The sequence below is a fragment of the Polyodon spathula genome, chromosome 11, assembly GCF_017654505.1.
Source record: "Polyodon spathula isolate WHYD16114869_AA chromosome 11, ASM1765450v1, whole genome shotgun sequence".
In the NCBI taxonomy this organism is placed as follows: Eukaryota; Metazoa; Chordata; class Actinopteri; order Acipenseriformes; family Polyodontidae; genus Polyodon; species Polyodon spathula.
In genome coordinates, this window is record NC_054544.1 from 15,329,886 (window position 1) to 15,346,543 (window position 16,658).

Genomic DNA, 16,658 nt, shown 5'->3' on the forward strand with positions numbered 1-16,658 from the left:
GAATGTTACAGTTTGTAAATAGTTGTTTTCATCCTTTACACGTCAAGCAGGTGCTTTATTTAGGGATAAAAAGCATGATAAATCTTGAAAACCCATAATTGCAATACATACATTTCTGAAGGCTGTGGCAGCTACTAAGGGGAAGCCTTGCTCTAGGTAGCAGTGGCTGATGCATTCGATTTACATAAGGTACGAGCCCTGAAGAAATCCTAAATTCAGATGAGATGGTTCACTGCATTGAAGTGTTCCTTGATGCAATTTTGTTACTTTGTATTTTATAATTATGTTATAATAATGCAAGGAGTTACATCAGCTTTTCCATTGTATTTTAATCTCAATCTACAATACTGTTAAATTCCCCACTCTTAGTAAACCACAGTGGCCAACATCAATAATGGAGCTGGTTGATTGGCACACAGTTTTACTGCATTCTCATTCTCATCCAAAAAATGATATTTTGACAGATGAGGAAAGTCGATACTTTAACCGAAGCACAGTGCATTCCTTATATTAGACATTGTACTGCCTTGAATTGAATTCCTGCTGGTGTCATATGGCTTTCCTTGTCGAGCTTTTGATATCACATGACAGCAAATGAATAATGTCATTGTCCTCCACATCAACCTGTATTGTATGTTAAGGATAAAGCAAATGTACTGTTCTAATAAAAGTGAGGATAAGGCCAAGTATTATTACTTAATGCATAGACTGATAAAATTACCAGTACCTTTTAATTAGTTATATCAATTAAGCAAAAATATTGACAATATTTTTGTGGAAATACAGTTTAACATGTATTGTTTTTATTTTGAAAAAGTTTGCCATAAAAATAGATGAAGCAGAAGACTTCCTGCAAAATGCCCAAGAGTTTCAGAATGCAGATTGTCTGAAGGAGCTTCTTCACAAGCACAGTTACATGAAAAAAGGTAAGTAGCTGGCACTGTGGATCAGTGCAGCCATTTTCTTAAAATGCAGAGGGGTAAGGGGGTGGGGGGATCTTCAAACAAAGTGTTTACTGATGTTTAAACATCTCTAAATAAGCATGTATGTTCTGCAACAACAATGTCTCTTTTAAGACAAATCTTGGATTCCATTTTTTAATTATTTTTTATTTCAGCACTTGTAAAGCAATAACTGTCAAGACCTAGATCACTTCCTTGGGTTTAGTGACTTGACAAGGCCCAAAGATTATCCTAGAGAGTTATGAATTCACCAGGAAAAGATTGTGTTACTATTGTTTTACGTGAAGAGATACTCTACTCTATATACATTGCCTGCATACTTTTTGTTATGGCCTGTACCTAATAATGGGTTGGGCCAAGGTGAATCTTTTCTTCTGAACTGGATATTACAGAATTAGCCATCTAAAAATGTGATATTTGTATTAGTTTCCCATATTCTGTCATATAATGTCCATCTTTTTTATACCAGCTTTGAGGTTTTGCATTCAGTATTTCTTCCATTGCAAAAGAACTATGCTACAGCCAAGTAGTATTATTGTATAGGTCACATGAAACTCCAAAAATAGGTTTCACATATCAAAGTACAACTGGGAAGTTGATCATATGCAAGCAGTCCTCTTTGAGTGACCATACTTTTAAGTTCAGCCTAGAGATAAGTGACTAAAAATATTTCCTATCGGAACATTGTGAAGCGATCCCAGCAAACCTTGTTATCTGCATTCACCACCACATGTGTTTTTGTTCCAGGGCATTAAGACGAACAGACAGCTACAATGGAAATATCTATGAGATACAAATGGGAGTGCATTTCATATCATATTGACAGTGTGACAGAGAAATGGAATAGGATGTCATCAAACTAAAAGGAATGATGCAGATATAAAGTTTATGTTAGGTCAGGATGGGATAGATTTAGTGTTTTGTCAATGAAGTTTCAGGTGTATTCTTCATCAAATGATGTCACTTCATCTCTATTTATAGGGTTCTTTAAAGAACTGTCCGTCTGACCCTTCAATGTACTCGTTCTGCCCAAACCTTAGAGAATATTAAATCGGTATGTTAAAAAAATAATATTGTCTGATTTCACAAGTGCTGACTAGTGATGATCATGGACTGTCTCACCTAAGATAATATTAGGTTGTCTAAGATTAGCGCTAATCAAGGTGTCTGATACCAGCCTAAAAAATACGTCTCATGAATATTAAAATCATTGTGGAAGGGGTGTGGGTAATTCACTGACCAGGAGACAGACAGGTGTACTTGGAACACCACACAGGTGCCCAGTTTTATTTTGGACCGGTTCTTATTTTTCTCTGGCAGAGGGCACTGTTGACCGTGGGCTGCCTATCAACGATGATAGACAGCACCACGGAAATACCACAGCTGGTACACGAACAGCAATTGCACTCGCAGGTGCTCAAAGAAATAATAATGAAAACAGAAGGCGAAAAGAACAAGGGAAAATAAAACAGTAATAAAACTACAAATAAAAGGTGCTGCACTCGGCAGCGTTATCCCGGTCGCCGCTACCCGCACGACCCGGATCACCGTCCTATTCTATCGGCTATCTAGCCTGCTCTTTTACAATACGCCGGGGTCTGCCCAAGGATTCCCTGCTCTCTCTGTCTGTCTCGCTGTGAATCTTTAGTTTTCTCCCGGCTGATTCCCGGTCCTGAATCAAAGCTTCCGCACTCTTGGCGCGTCTAAGTGGGCAGACCTGAGGAAACAACAGAGCGTTATTTTATAGGACCAACAATCACCCAAGACCCGCCTCCCAGCCATTCAGAGAGGGGGAAACTCCACACACCCACTTTCCCACCTCCCCGTGTCACTGCCATGACTCACAGGCGGTTGTTGGGCGGCTGCCGCCCTCTTCCTGCAGCCCGTGAACACGCCAGCAGAGTCAGCACAGATCTCTCCCTGTTACATCATATACAGTCGTCACTGTCTAAATGGGATACTGATAATAGGGATTTCTGCTTAAATGGACTACAACTCTGGGAAATTGTTCTTCCCAATGCTATTTATGTTGTTTACTTGGGATACAGTATTTTCAAATGATGAATGGAGATCGCTTTTCAGAGCAAGACAATATGTGATTACACTATGGCTTGCCTAAATTGTGTAAACCACGTTGAACTCTTGAAAAAGGAGGAGTCTCTTGTGGTTTCTCAGGCTACTATTGCAAGAAAGTTGGCATGTCAACATCGTCTTCTTTCGTCCTGTGGTAACATCGCATTTTAAATTATGCATTTAACACTTAAGCATAATGTGATGTGATTTCATTATTTTTCTTTTCATTAAGAATAAAAAAAGTGTGACTAAGGTTGTCTCAACTGCCTCGTGTTTAACTGAGACAGTCGCTTATTTAGGCTATTTTTCCTTCTCCTGAGGTGTCCCGATATAAAGAGACGCTGACTGTATCTAGTATCTAAACTACTATTGTGTTATTTACGTTGTTCTTGCTTTCAGCTAGTGAATTGAGTTAGACTTTACAAAGAACCATCTTTCCTAATAATGATATCATTCTGTGTGGGGGGATGCTCATTTTCTTGAGATTACAAAAGAGCATGATTGACCACTTATTTTATGTGAGATTATAACAATTTTACTTTTCTATTAAATCTTTAAAAAAATGGATTTTTCAAGATGCCTCTTGATACTTACAAGATATATTGAACATGGTTGTTTTCTGTTTGACAGCATCTCATTTTCTGTTTATTATCTTTGCAGTACTTTTAGAAAAATCCATGTCTCTTTTAAAGAAAAGCCAGGAGCTGCAGGATTTCATTAAAGACTTTAAAGTGGATGATCCAGCTATAAACTCTGAAGCTATTAGGGGTGCCCGAAGCAGTTGTCTAAAGATTGAGAGTCTCCTGGAGATGCTTCAGGATAGACGAAGGCAGTTAAATGAACAGCTAAAACAACAGCGTATGGACCTGGAGCACATTCTGGAAATGTGCCACTGGGACCAACAGGAACAGGAAGTATGTCTGACATCCCTGGTGGACGATGGGGGTATATGTGCATGCTTTCGTATGTGTCTGTAGTATAGGGTTTATTTTTTTGCCATGTGATCGGAGAGCCCCAGTTAATATTCTCTTTAGCTCAAGCTGGTGTGTCCTTATTCTACTCAAAAGTCATCAACTTGCACCCCCCACCCCCTTACCCACATTATGTTATAAAAGTATTAATTCCCCTTGTGTTGCATTATAACTTATTAGCTGAAGACTGTATGTAATAAAAGAAAACATGTACACTTCTGTTTACATTAAAAGAGCCTGTCATATGAAAATTCAAGTAGACTAATCCTTCAGCGTCACATGTTGTAAGGTTTTTGTGCAGGCATCACTTATTAGATGAATATCATATTTAATAGTCTGGAATCATCTATCTGAAACTTGGGACATAATATACAGTTTTGAGTTTGATGTGTCTGTTTTTAGAACTTTTTTTTTTTCATTTGGGATCTAGGTGGTTTAAACTTGCAGTCTTTCTGCATCTAGCCTGTTGTCAACATGTATTACCTATCCTGGATTGACCCCCCCCCCCCCCCCCCCCCCCAATATAACTAGCTGTGAAAGTGAGATTATATGAATGCTTGAAACACTATGCTGTGTGGCAAATCTCCAGAAAGCTGCTGCAGTGTGTTGGTTACTCAATATGCTATCACAATTTAAAGGGTCTCTCTCAAAGAAATCTCATGGTTTAACTGTAATGTCTTGCCTACTTATTACCATTTATTCCACTTTGCTTTATTAATAATGAGGTAAAATATATTGTGTTTCTTGTGTGTGATTTAAATGGTATGTGAAATCTGTTGAAATATACCAAAACATGTTTTATTACCCAATGTAAACAAGCAAACACAAAATAAAAAAAATAAAATAGTGTTGCATGTCATTTGAAAATCTAAGGCCATGGATACTGGGGCCATGTACTTAACAGGCATCAGTATGCATTTTGAACTGGAAAGTATGAGGGTCTGAAGGGATATTAAGACTAATGATGCAGTTTTAAGTAGCAACAAAGAGATACTTCCTGTGATAATGGTCTGCTGTTTTGAGTATAGTTATCATAAAAGATATCTTAACAAATGGAAAAAGTAATTTGTGCTGGTTTCTTTTAGCAATACTGTATGTATTTCCTTTTTTAGAAATTTGATTTCATTCATTTTGTTCTTCATTTTTGCAGGTGACTAATTGGTTGAATGAACATGCAGAAGTGTATTTAGAAAGAGATCAGCTGGGTTCATCTTTGTCTGAAAATGAAGAGTTACTTCAAGAGTATCAAGAATTTGAGTTAAAAGCCAAGGTAAGGAGTCTGCCACCCAAGACACTGCCTTAACCAGTATATGAATGTTTTGGTTGTTTTAAGTTAGCCACTCCAAACACCTTCTAGCGTCTACAAATTAAACCAGGATTCTATCAAACCCAATTGTACACTAAAAATATTTCAGTGGCGTATTACTACTTAATGTAGCTTGAGTTTTTGCTGTTGAGACACAAGCATGACACAGGCTTGCCTCTACTACAAATCACAAAGTGTGCAAAGTAGGAATACTTCTGTTACCACTTTCAGTAGTAAAAGACTATCAGCATGTTCATCAAACTATGTCATGGCTCAGGAAGCAATGAAAATTTAAAAAAATGGGATGGTTTTGGTTTTGGCAATGCTGAGAAAGAGTAGGCTTAGCTGTTAACTGGTAGCACTGTTTGTGATTTTCAGATTAATTAACCCCAAGAAACTAAAATGTGGGAGCTGAAATTAGAAAAACAATTAAATGGAAGATACAACTGGGATGAAAGCTTTCATTCTTATTCTAGCTGCTTGTAATCTACGTCACTTTCGTTTCGACTAAGTGTTTGGATAGGATCCTCTTTCTTACTTGTCATCACTCAGTTTCTGATATAATCTTATTTCATTTACTTGTGTAATCTTTCAATGCTGGTGTAGAATAAATTCCCCTCATTAATTGGCTTTTCAGAATTAGATCTATTTAGTTTCCAGGTAATGAAAGCCTGTGTTTTTAACGATATGTCCAGCTAATTAAGAAAGGCATATCTGACTCGGTAACTACATTACATACTATTTAACTGATCTGTAAATTCTGGTCCAGATTTGATGTAAAAAATGCTCTTTAGTCTTAATACGTAATGTTGTTTTCTGTTGTTGCCACCGATTCAACTTTATGTATGGTCTAGGCTCATGTAGTAGCTTTGTGTTATAAAAATATGCAGTGTAAACCACAATCTACTCTACTCACCAGAAAAAACAAAAACACACTTCTCTCCAAATTCACATACTGTAGATCTTAAACTGTTTGAGGGATTCGAGCCTTGCAGGGCCTTGCTTAATAAACACAGTAGAACTGGTGATATTGACCAAGAAGGGCACTACCTACTCTCTAATTCAATTTTGCAGTCAAAGCATTCCCACTGCTCACAGTAAAACAGCCAAATGTTCACTAAGACAGTGGTAATGTTTCCAGTTTCCCTTTTTTCCCAGGAGTGGAGCTTGTATGTTGAAAGATTAACAGCAAAAGCCAGTGCAATTCTGATGGCAGGAGATTATAGGGATAAAGAAGAGGTGTTGGTCCGAAGTCAGAAATTAAAGGCGCTGCACGATGAGATTTGGGACCTAATGTTGGAAAGGAGAAATCGCCTACAAGATGCCAATGCATTTTTTAGTAGTGCCAACAAGGTTAGTGTTCTTTCAAAACAATGTTATACATGAAAAACACAGTCATTACGTTCGGCTGTAAGGAGTTTATTTTCATGACCCTATAAGCTGCTTTTATAAGACAAAGCTGGAGTTTATTATAGTGCTTTACAGCACTGGTGAATTCTCTTGGATGGCATCAACCACCTATTTTTTTTAAGTGGAATCCATGGGGATTCCCCATTGCTATAAAATGCTTCCATAAAATCCACATGTGGCTTATCATGTAACTTTACTGAAGGAGGATAACTAATTGTACAGAAATTTTAAATGGTAAATTGTATACATATTAATACAGTATAGAGAGCAATCTGCAGTTTTGAGTGGTGTTATCTTTCCAATACCTGCATACAGTTCTGCAGTGTGTGACTAATCTAAACTCAGTTATTCTTGTGTAAAGTGTTGCACTTTCAATGGGTTTCAGTTCATTTCGAATTAAATGTATTCAGTATAAAAAAAATATTCTATGGGCTCTCTTGTCTAATAATCCACATTTTCTGCACACTTCTGTTAGAGGAATTAATATTTGCTTTATCCGTGGATATTTAAAGTAATGAAGACATTTTTTTTTTTTCTCTAACGTGTATTTTATGACAACTCTGCCATCTAATGGTGCCAGGTGTTTCACCAAGAAAAATTGATTGTTTTCACTTGTTTTGTTTTTTTTAAATTAAGTTAAATAATTGTTTAGAACAGGTGGGGAAATGTCACTGTGATAATGAGAAGATTTAATTTCCTTTATAGAAAGCTTTAATTATCCTGTTTTAAAAGGTACTGTAACAATATTCTGACAAAATTATTGTACAGTATATCCTGTTTTAAACCTTTTTACATTATTTATTCATCAATAAACATTTTTTTATTTGTAACCAATAACCTGAAGCCCTAACATTATATATAGATGAAACGCATGCCCCATACCTCACCATTCTTCCTAAAAACATGAAACAGAGCTTCTCATAATTTATTATACTCTCTGGCACCACCTTCTGTAAGACCTTTGCATCTATTTTGATCTTTGCTCTATCTCAAATATTTGTATTCACAGCGTTGACAAAGGTAAAATAGTACACCAATATATTAAATGTATCTAGGCCCTCAAGACCTCTTCATTAAAAAGATAAAATGCGCTTTCATGTATTATTTGTCTCATTTTGCTCTGACAGGCATTTAATGTTCTGGGGAGCATCGAGGGTGACTTGAAGCTGCTGAACGCTGAGTCCTTTAGCTTGCTTGAATTAGCTAAAAGGCAGGAGGAACTGCAGAAAAGTATAAAAGAAACTGCAGCAGAAGCTCTACAACAGGGGCTAAGCTTTCTAAATAAAGCCAAGCCTCAAAGGTAAACAAATAAAGAATGTAAGCAGTTTGTGTGGGGATTTCTATAAGCAACGAGTGAATAGCAACAGTACCTATACTTTTTAATACTGTTTTGTACTTCATATTCTTTTTTTTTCAATTTTTTTCTATAAATAGGCAGTTTTCTGGTTCATCAATTGTTCGAGCTGATTTTTCCATTTATGTTGGATGAATATGTATCCACTTTCATTTTTTTTTCAATCTAAGCTCCCAACTTAGTGGAATTCAAAAGATGACTGGTGACCTCCAGGGGAGAGTTGGCCAGCTCATCAGCCAGTGTCAGGCTCACAAAGAGCTCGCAGTGAAGAAGCAGCAGCTCATCACTTCCACTGAGGATCACTTTGATAAGGTCAGTGGTTGGTAGAAGGTTGCTCTTGGGCAACTAGGCAGCCCCTTGCCTTAAAATGATTGTAGCTAACAAAACAATTCCATACATCTCCCACACCATGCACATCCGTTCACCATATACCTGTGAAATGTTTAGTTTTGAAAGAAATCTATGTTCTCAACCAGATGCTTCCTCAAATGCCTGACATGCTTTCCAGCCAGTAAGATGCTTGATCTCAAAGACATGGCTGAGGTGAAATGACCAAGGAAGTGCAGGTGTCGCAGATATCCTGGAAAGGAAGGCATGAAAATGGAGAAATGCTGTTCACATAGTGTAGTACCAAATGTTTGTGATATCATGTGTCTTTTGAAACTGACCGTTGAGACTTTTATGGTAAATAGAATTGCGTAACATATACCTAGGGCTTCTAGTTTTCGTTTTTTTATTTTCCATCTCACTCCCTCCCTTTAAACATTAATTAATAGTTGTTAACCCTTAACTTTCTACCAGATTGTTTAAATTAGCTACGCACTACTAGAAACTAAAGCAGTGGAAATTTAATAAGCTGAACTCGGCATTTACAGCCAGAACGAAATGCAGGTTCAAATAGAATCAGGTGCGATCAATGCACGTCGTTTGTTAACTCAATCAAGATATGAGGGTAAAAAGAAACAACTTCCTTTGGTAATTAATGTTTGATTAAGAAAGCGATTCGGCTCAAAATAAAACCCAAAGACTAGAAGCCCTGCATACATGATTTATGAAATTATTTTGTTACCTGCAAACATTTTAAGCAGCTGGTTATTTTATGTTCAGCTGCTCTGTTTTTGAGATACTGATTTGCTTTAGATTTCTGATAAGATAACAGATAAGTTTTATTTATAAAGTGTATTTTTGCTTAGGCATTAAGTTGGGTAGAAAAATGCAGCGCTTTACTTTCAAGTAACGTGGAACCCGGCTCATGTCTCTCAGAATCAGAGGATGTACTCAACAAACATTTGGAGTGGTCTCTCCAAACTAAGGTAAACCTTACCTAATATTAGTCACAACTATTTGATATGAGCTGAAGTGTGAAGTCACTTTCTGTGTGTTTGCTTAGCAAACTGAACTGCTCTTTTATCTTATACAATATATCTATATATCAGTAACGTACATCTCCCACCATGACTGTAAATTCAAAAATTAGAGTTATCAGTGTGATTAAAAAAAAAAAAAAAAGTTAACCATGGCGCAAACCCACACACACACACACCCATTATATATATATATATATATATATATATATATATATATATATATATATATAGTGAAAGATTTCACTATTTTTGCAAACGCAGGCTCGTAGCCCCTTTTTAAGCAGACACAGAAATTGAAGGTTTTTAAGCACCTTCATGATGTTTTATTATTTACAAACCTAACTCCCACATCTGGTACTAAACTAAACTTTGGGTGAATTCTCCTAAACTGTCATACCGGACAGTTAAGCTGTTTACCAGTCACAAAACACTTTTTCACGTTACGACACAAATACAAACAAAAAGGTTTACACACTACCTTTTCTCCATTAAACCACACCACTCTCATCTCACTGACATCCTCTTGTCTTCACACAGACTGTAGACTGCCCAGAACAAACATTTATCTGGCAGGGACAGAAATTAACTCTATCCCTGCCAACCATCAACACGTTTTTTTCCAGGCAGGGGTCTGGATATATACACACACACACACACACACACACCGTATAACGGGAAATTTTGGCTGGTATTAAATTCAACGGATTTTCTAACTTGGTAGATTTTGATGGTTTTTGAATTGCCATTTTTCACTCTTAGCACATTCACAAAGAAAAATGCCACAGTTTTGTATTTCTACTTTTAATTTAAAAAACATGTTTCAAGTACACGTTTAATAAATTAAATTTGTCTTCTAAAGCAGTATCTCATTTACAGTAACTTGTTATAGCATCTACAATGTCACTGCAGCAACTTGGATAAGAACAAAGAAGGCCTTCTTAAATGAGTCACAGTATTATTGTTACATAGTCCTTAATTTTAAGATACCAGTAATTGGAAAGGATTAGTAGCTACAGCACACTTTAATGATAGGCACTTGCTAACTCTCAGTTTTAAAACGTAGCTCTGGTTAACTAACGTAACACAGTGGAATGATCACAATGTTATTTAGTAATGGTGGGACAGTATTGCCATGTGCGAAAACTTTAACAATAAAGCCGAAACAACAAAAATGCTTTGAATTTAAAACTAGTTTAATAGACTAGCAAGCACTGGCAACATCAACTCATTTTTATACAGTGCAGGACTAATTTATTTTAACATATTGTTTAGGGACGTTGCAATACCTGCACGGTGGCTGTCTTAATAGTGGTATCTACAACGAATCAACAATAACAATCCAAAGCAAATTTGCTTTTGTTAGACTCTCTAACAAGTCTGGAATAAACTATTTTGGCTGTTACAGTACTTAATTAACCCCTTGCAAAAAAATAAATAAATAAAAACAAAAAAACTGCTTGACGTAAAAATGAACAGTTGTACATGTATCACAGTCGCAGGTACCACTGCCTCAGACTTTCTGATCGCAACATACATTCCAGATTTTCTAAATCCAATTTTTTCAAGCAAATCGGTTTCATCACACTGCCATTCTCTTATTCTCGTATTCACTTTGACATCTGACACATTCTTTCCCTTGCCCAGCTCTTTTTTAACATGTGCTTCATACCAGTCTGTTAGAGGCCGGGATCACTCACTGTATGCCGGCCTCTCATAGACTTTGATTGGTGGAAGAATTATTGGCGCCAATAAAGCCAAAATAAATTCCCTGGCAAAATGTCCTGTTATATGGTATATGAATAGTATAGCATAGGAATTAGCAATGATATGTGTTCCTGCCTCCACTATTTCCTTTTATAACTTACATCATTATTATGCACGATTTCTGTTGGAAACCCAGAAAATATAATGAACATGAATGCACTTATCCCGTAGGTAAAGGTCTTCTAAAGCTAACAGGGCCTTACTTTAAACGTATGAATATGTGATGGTCATTGCCATAGACAGTTTACCATAGCGACTGTATTTGACTATAACATGTTAATACCACTTTGTATGCTTTGTCTGTTTCAGGAAGTAGTGAATGAGTTGGAGGCTTTTCCTGAAATCATTACAGAGCTTAAAACATTTGAATCACCAGAAGTAACTGTGTTTTCAAATAAATCTTGCTTGCTAAATGAGGAGCTAAACACTCTCAGCAGAAATATAAGCTCCAGAGTTGAAATCATGAAAGCTTATGTGACATTTTTAAAATCTGCCAAGGAGGTAAGTCACAGTTCTGCTAAATTTAATTCTGCAGTTTGTATGAAGATAATTTTACAAATGAATTGTTATTGAACTATAATGATAGGATTGGCATTCAGGTCTTCATCTTCCAAATAATGAATTAAATACTAAAATATTTATAATGTACATAATGATGTATAGAAATGATTTTCAGATATCCTCATATGGAAGAATTGCTCTTTTGCTTTTTTACACTGTGAAGGTTGACGAGCAAATACAGAATCTGGAAGAATTCTACAGATCCAAGCCTATTGAAGAAGACCACGAAGAGAGCAGTAAACCCATGATGGAAATAGCCGATGCTAAATGGCAATCTCTTTTGGAAAGATTTCTTACAGTGCAGGACTTGGGACATAATTTTATCAATTCATCAAATATGGTAAAAATTCCAATACTACCTCTGCAGATAACAATAATGTGTGTGTGTGTGTGTGTGTGTGTGTGTTTTTTTATTTTTTATGAATTGTAAATGTGAGTGGATTTTGCAGTGTTTTTGAATTTGCTATTATATTTTAAGGATTTACCCCCCCCCCCCCCCACCCCCCCCCCCCCCCCCCCCCCCCCCCCCCCCCCCCCCCCCCCCCCCCCCCCCCCCCCCCCCCCCCCCCCCCCCCCCCCCCCCCCCCATAAAATATTTTGTTGGAATTTATCCGTGATTATTAATAAAAAAAAGTAGCAATCTGTGAAAACATTTGCTGTACTTGGCCAGTTTTAAGGACCAATGAAAGCTTCTATTTGCTGAGTTTCTTTGAATGACCGTGCAAGAAAAGGTAATCTGTTTCAGATATAAAGTACAAAACTAAAAAAAATCAAACTAAAAATCTTTAAAAGCTAAAAATAAAAGGAACTTGAGTATTAACAACAAGGCTGTAATGATAAAAGCCAATATGTAGGAAGAGCCAATGCCAGCTGACAGTGTAAAATCAACAATTTTAGTTGCATAGATTATAAAAATAAGACTAGCTCTAGTTACTTATTCCAAAGACATCATTGTGTTCTAAAATTTGGTGAACAAATCGATCTGCTACACCAATAGGACTATTTGCTTCAAGCTGCTGAAATTGTGGTGACAGTAATAAACTCTCAAAATACATACAGTACAATGATATCACTGTAGCTATTGTCTGTGATTGGACAGGCTTACTGTTTAGTGTAAATAATGTGTGTTGCGGTTTAATTACTTTTTTGTTTGATTGCTGCAAACGGTATAAATCCATTGATTTGCATATTTCTGTATGATCTGTAGGTAAGCGAAAGCATGAATCTAAATGTGAAAGCAGCCTTGACTGTTGTGGAAAACACCAAAGAAGTTCTCAGTAAAAAGAAGATAGCTCTAACAGAGCTTTGGACTACATGGCAGCTTCATGTGAACCAGCTGACATCTGTGAAAAAGCAGTGGAGATCGTTTAAAGAGCAACTTAAAAAGGTGAGGAAAATGCAGATCCTAAAACAATCCAGACATGACAAAATACTACCTATTTAAAAGCGTGGTCATATTTGGTGCATAATAAAATGTTAGCTTATCTATAACGCCTCAGACTGCACACATCTGACCAGCATCATGTTTGGGATAATAAATGCACATAATGCGTATGTATTTATTATATATTTGATTGTTAAATACATTGTTTGTCAATCTCATTTTATTTAGACTGTACATGATTTGAAGACCGTGGGGGATGTTCTTGCACCAGTATCCCAAGTTGAGTTGGGAAGTAATCTTCTGGTTGCTACCCAGCTCCAGGACAATTTCAACCAAGCAAAACCACAGTATCAGGTGAGGTTTTTGTTAAACTACTACAGTCTTTGGTATGTACAATTCACATTCATACTCACACACAGCTTTTTGCAGGATATCACAAATTAAATCAATCATGAAAACTAGTAATGTGCTCCAAAAGCAGGGTATCTGATCTTTCGTACAAAAGCCCACTGTAAATTCTGACAGATAGATTTCCCTAACTTTTTAAATGTTTCCCATGATGGTCTGCATGTCCCCAATGTTTGCGGAACACACAACTTTTAATGAAATCTGTCGTCATCTTCTCATTTTTTTCATAGCAATTAAATGCTAAGGTGGAGTACATGGTTAAAATATCAGAGTTGCTGGCCTTAAAAGGAATCCCTGTGAAGGAAAATAATGAGGTTGCAGAGCTTTTGCACATCCATCAGCGAGTGAAGGAGAAGATCATTGAGTATGAAGCAGTCCTGAACAGGACTGTCAAGTTTCATCAGCTCTTTGATGAGGTAAACACATTTATTGTAGGGGTTCATGTGTGCTTTAACATTTTGATTACAGTATCACAGCAAGTGTTAACTGTCTCTCTCTTTGATTTTTCTGCAACACACAGTTACTCATTACAAATAACTCTTTACATGTGTTTGAACTTTTTAAGTGCCACTGGGAGTCATTTGCATAGGTTGGTTTGCAGAGCTGTAAAAGGTTATACTTTAGGGGTGATGTAATGAAAGTCCTAATATAAACTGTTCACAGCTTGTTACTTACATCAAAAGTTGTTAAATGTAACTGAGGTAAGACTTTTTATTTATTTTATTTTCTATAATAATGGAATTATTTTCCTAACATTTTCAAGTTGGAGAATCTCTTGAAATCAGAACCAGTGACTGCATTCCACGATATTAGTCAAGCCAAGATCCAGCTCAGTCAGCATCAAGGGAAACAGACCCATATTCGACACCTTTGTAAACTGGCTATTGCCTTAGGAGTGGATGTTACCACTACTGTACAGCAATCGGTAAGTATTGCAGTAAAGGTTTCACAATGTCTTGTTATAGTCCATGTTGCTAAACCCGTTCCATGAACAGATTTCTTTCCCTATTTGCAGAGCGCTCTGGGCTTTTCTGTGCAGCAGCTTCAGAAAAAGCTGGAGGCACTTGAGGCTGGGAGTGTCAACTGGAGCACAGAAGCAGACAAATATGAAGAAAACCTTCTGAGCAATGTACATTACTGTTCCGTCAAAGAGGAGATCAGTGAGGTATGTCCATTAAAATAAAATAAAAAAGTATGTCAAACTTCAGAATTATCATTAGAAACTTTTACACAGCATTGGAGTGGTTAATGAAAGTTAAAGGGAGGACTTCAGAAAATATTTGTCCCAGAGTAAAAATAGTATGAGCCATGGTTTGCCAAGATGGAACGCTAGCCTTATGTGCTCCTGCGGCAGTTAGAGAGGAAAACCTGCTGAGACTAGTTTGCTTCATTGCGCTTCAGTGACCACTAGTGGTAAGGAGCTTGGTGAGCCCAGGCAGAGACGCCCCAGGCTAGGCTGTTGCTGAAAAAAATGCGATTGTCTTGACAGCAGGAGCAGAGATTACTCTTTGCTCTTCAGTCATGCTGATCAGCAGGGGGACTGCAGTGGTAAGGTTTGACAGAGAAATAATGAATCTTGGTTATTAATCTCCCTCCCAACCTGTGAAGGTGCTGTGTAAATGGAATAGTGTGCCCCGGACTGGATGGCCAGACAATTCAGATGGTTAGGTGGAAGCTGGCCATCTAGAAAGGGGGCGGAGTTACGGTTCACCAAGTCATCAACCCGGAAGGGAAGCGATGTGGCAGTCGTGGACTGGTGGAGAAACAGTTGCACTCGCTAACCAAGGGGGCGTGAATGACGGTACAAAAGGGGACATAGCGAGGTGATCTGTTCCTTTGTTATGGTTAAGCTGATCCGGAAGGAGTACTGTGACATTATCGTGAGAGTTTTGTTTGTTTTGTCTTGTCGAAAAATCTACTTGTTTGTTATTATTAGACAGCTTACACAATCCGGAGCTGTTGCTACAGGCCAGCACTAAACCCGGACTACACAGCTCCTTTAATCACAAGTGTGTAAATCACCATGAGCACAATAACAATCACTCTGGAATTGTGAACGTGTGTGTCTTTGTGTGTGTTCTACTGTGTTTATTATTTACAAACTGTGTCTTATTATTTTGGGACTGCAACTCGTTGTTTTGGAACAGTGCAATGCACTTTGCTGTGCATTTCCTGGGATTTGTGGTCATCAGACCAGAATTATAAAAGTAAAATCATCACTACACCTACACACTGCAAACCACTTTGCCACTTATAGCAACATTCAAATTGAGCATTTAAAGTAGAAATGTTTAAGTATTTTGGTCTTACTACACTGAGAATAACCTTAAAATGAATTCAGTGCCAGTTCTGTTTAATTACTTTGTATGTTTGTGGAAGTTTACAAATCAAAGAAAAATACATCATGTACTATAAGTAATCATATATTTATATTTACCAGTTTTATTGCTGTAGTAGTAGTAGTAGTAGTAGTCGTAGTAGAAGAAGAAGAATTGGATATTTTTCTCATTGTCTCTGATTTATTTTTATAGCTTAGATGGCAAATGCAAATCTAGTCTGCTGACTAAGGTGTTCTTTGCCAGTGTCACTCTGTTTGAAGCCTCCTCCCCCTCCCCCTTCTGCCATCTGTCATTCCTTAGGGATTTTATTTAGGAGAATGGGGGTGTCATGCATGTTATACTGACACATATTCCAAATAAATGCAGACCTGAGTTTAGCAACCCTTTTGTCTCTGTGATCTACATTGACTCAAGAAGCTGGAAACTAATAACTTGTCACCATTCTAGATAGATTTTGTAATCTTCTTTTAGTGTCTTTGCTCCCTCTCGAGGGCAAGTTGATGACATTGCCTAGAGAGTGGCTCAGACATTAAAAGGAGAGTAGACCCAATTAAGACAGTGATCCCCAGAGCAGCACGTAGTGTGGCACCCCTTTTTAATACAGTCAGCTTCAAAGCATGGATTCCAGTTATTAGTACTATTATTTCCCTGTGACAAACTGCCCGCCCCTGTGTATATTATCGGTTATATTGCGTGTGGTTTGTTAAATGTTGGTGTATAATCATTGGTACACGGGATATAAACGGGTCTGTAACACGA

At 37.2% G+C, this 16,658-nt stretch overlaps 1 protein-coding gene across 1 annotated transcript in view; it reads left to right on the forward strand.

Annotated features, from left to right (window-relative positions):
• The window catches only part of LOC121323689 (coiled-coil domain-containing protein 141-like), a 35,756-nt gene that overhangs the window by 4,580 nt on the left and 14,518 nt on the right, over nt 1–16,658 (forward strand). Inside the window, exons 4-17 of the mRNA XM_041264882.1 lie at nt 818–926; nt 3,696–3,949; nt 5,157–5,276; nt 6,471–6,665; nt 7,850–8,022; nt 8,247–8,388; nt 9,270–9,389; nt 11,517–11,708; nt 11,932–12,108; nt 12,976–13,155; nt 13,381–13,506; nt 13,791–13,976; nt 14,324–14,485; nt 14,576–14,725. Of these exons, the coding sequence (XP_041120816.1) occupies nt 818–926; nt 3,696–3,949; nt 5,157–5,276; nt 6,471–6,665; nt 7,850–8,022; nt 8,247–8,388; nt 9,270–9,389; nt 11,517–11,708; nt 11,932–12,108; nt 12,976–13,155; nt 13,381–13,506; nt 13,791–13,976; nt 14,324–14,485; nt 14,576–14,725 (2,286 nt within the window). The remainder of the gene's footprint in view (nt 1–817; nt 927–3,695; nt 3,950–5,156; nt 5,277–6,470; nt 6,666–7,849; nt 8,023–8,246; nt 8,389–9,269; nt 9,390–11,516; nt 11,709–11,931; nt 12,109–12,975; nt 13,156–13,380; nt 13,507–13,790; nt 13,977–14,323; nt 14,486–14,575; nt 14,726–16,658) is intronic.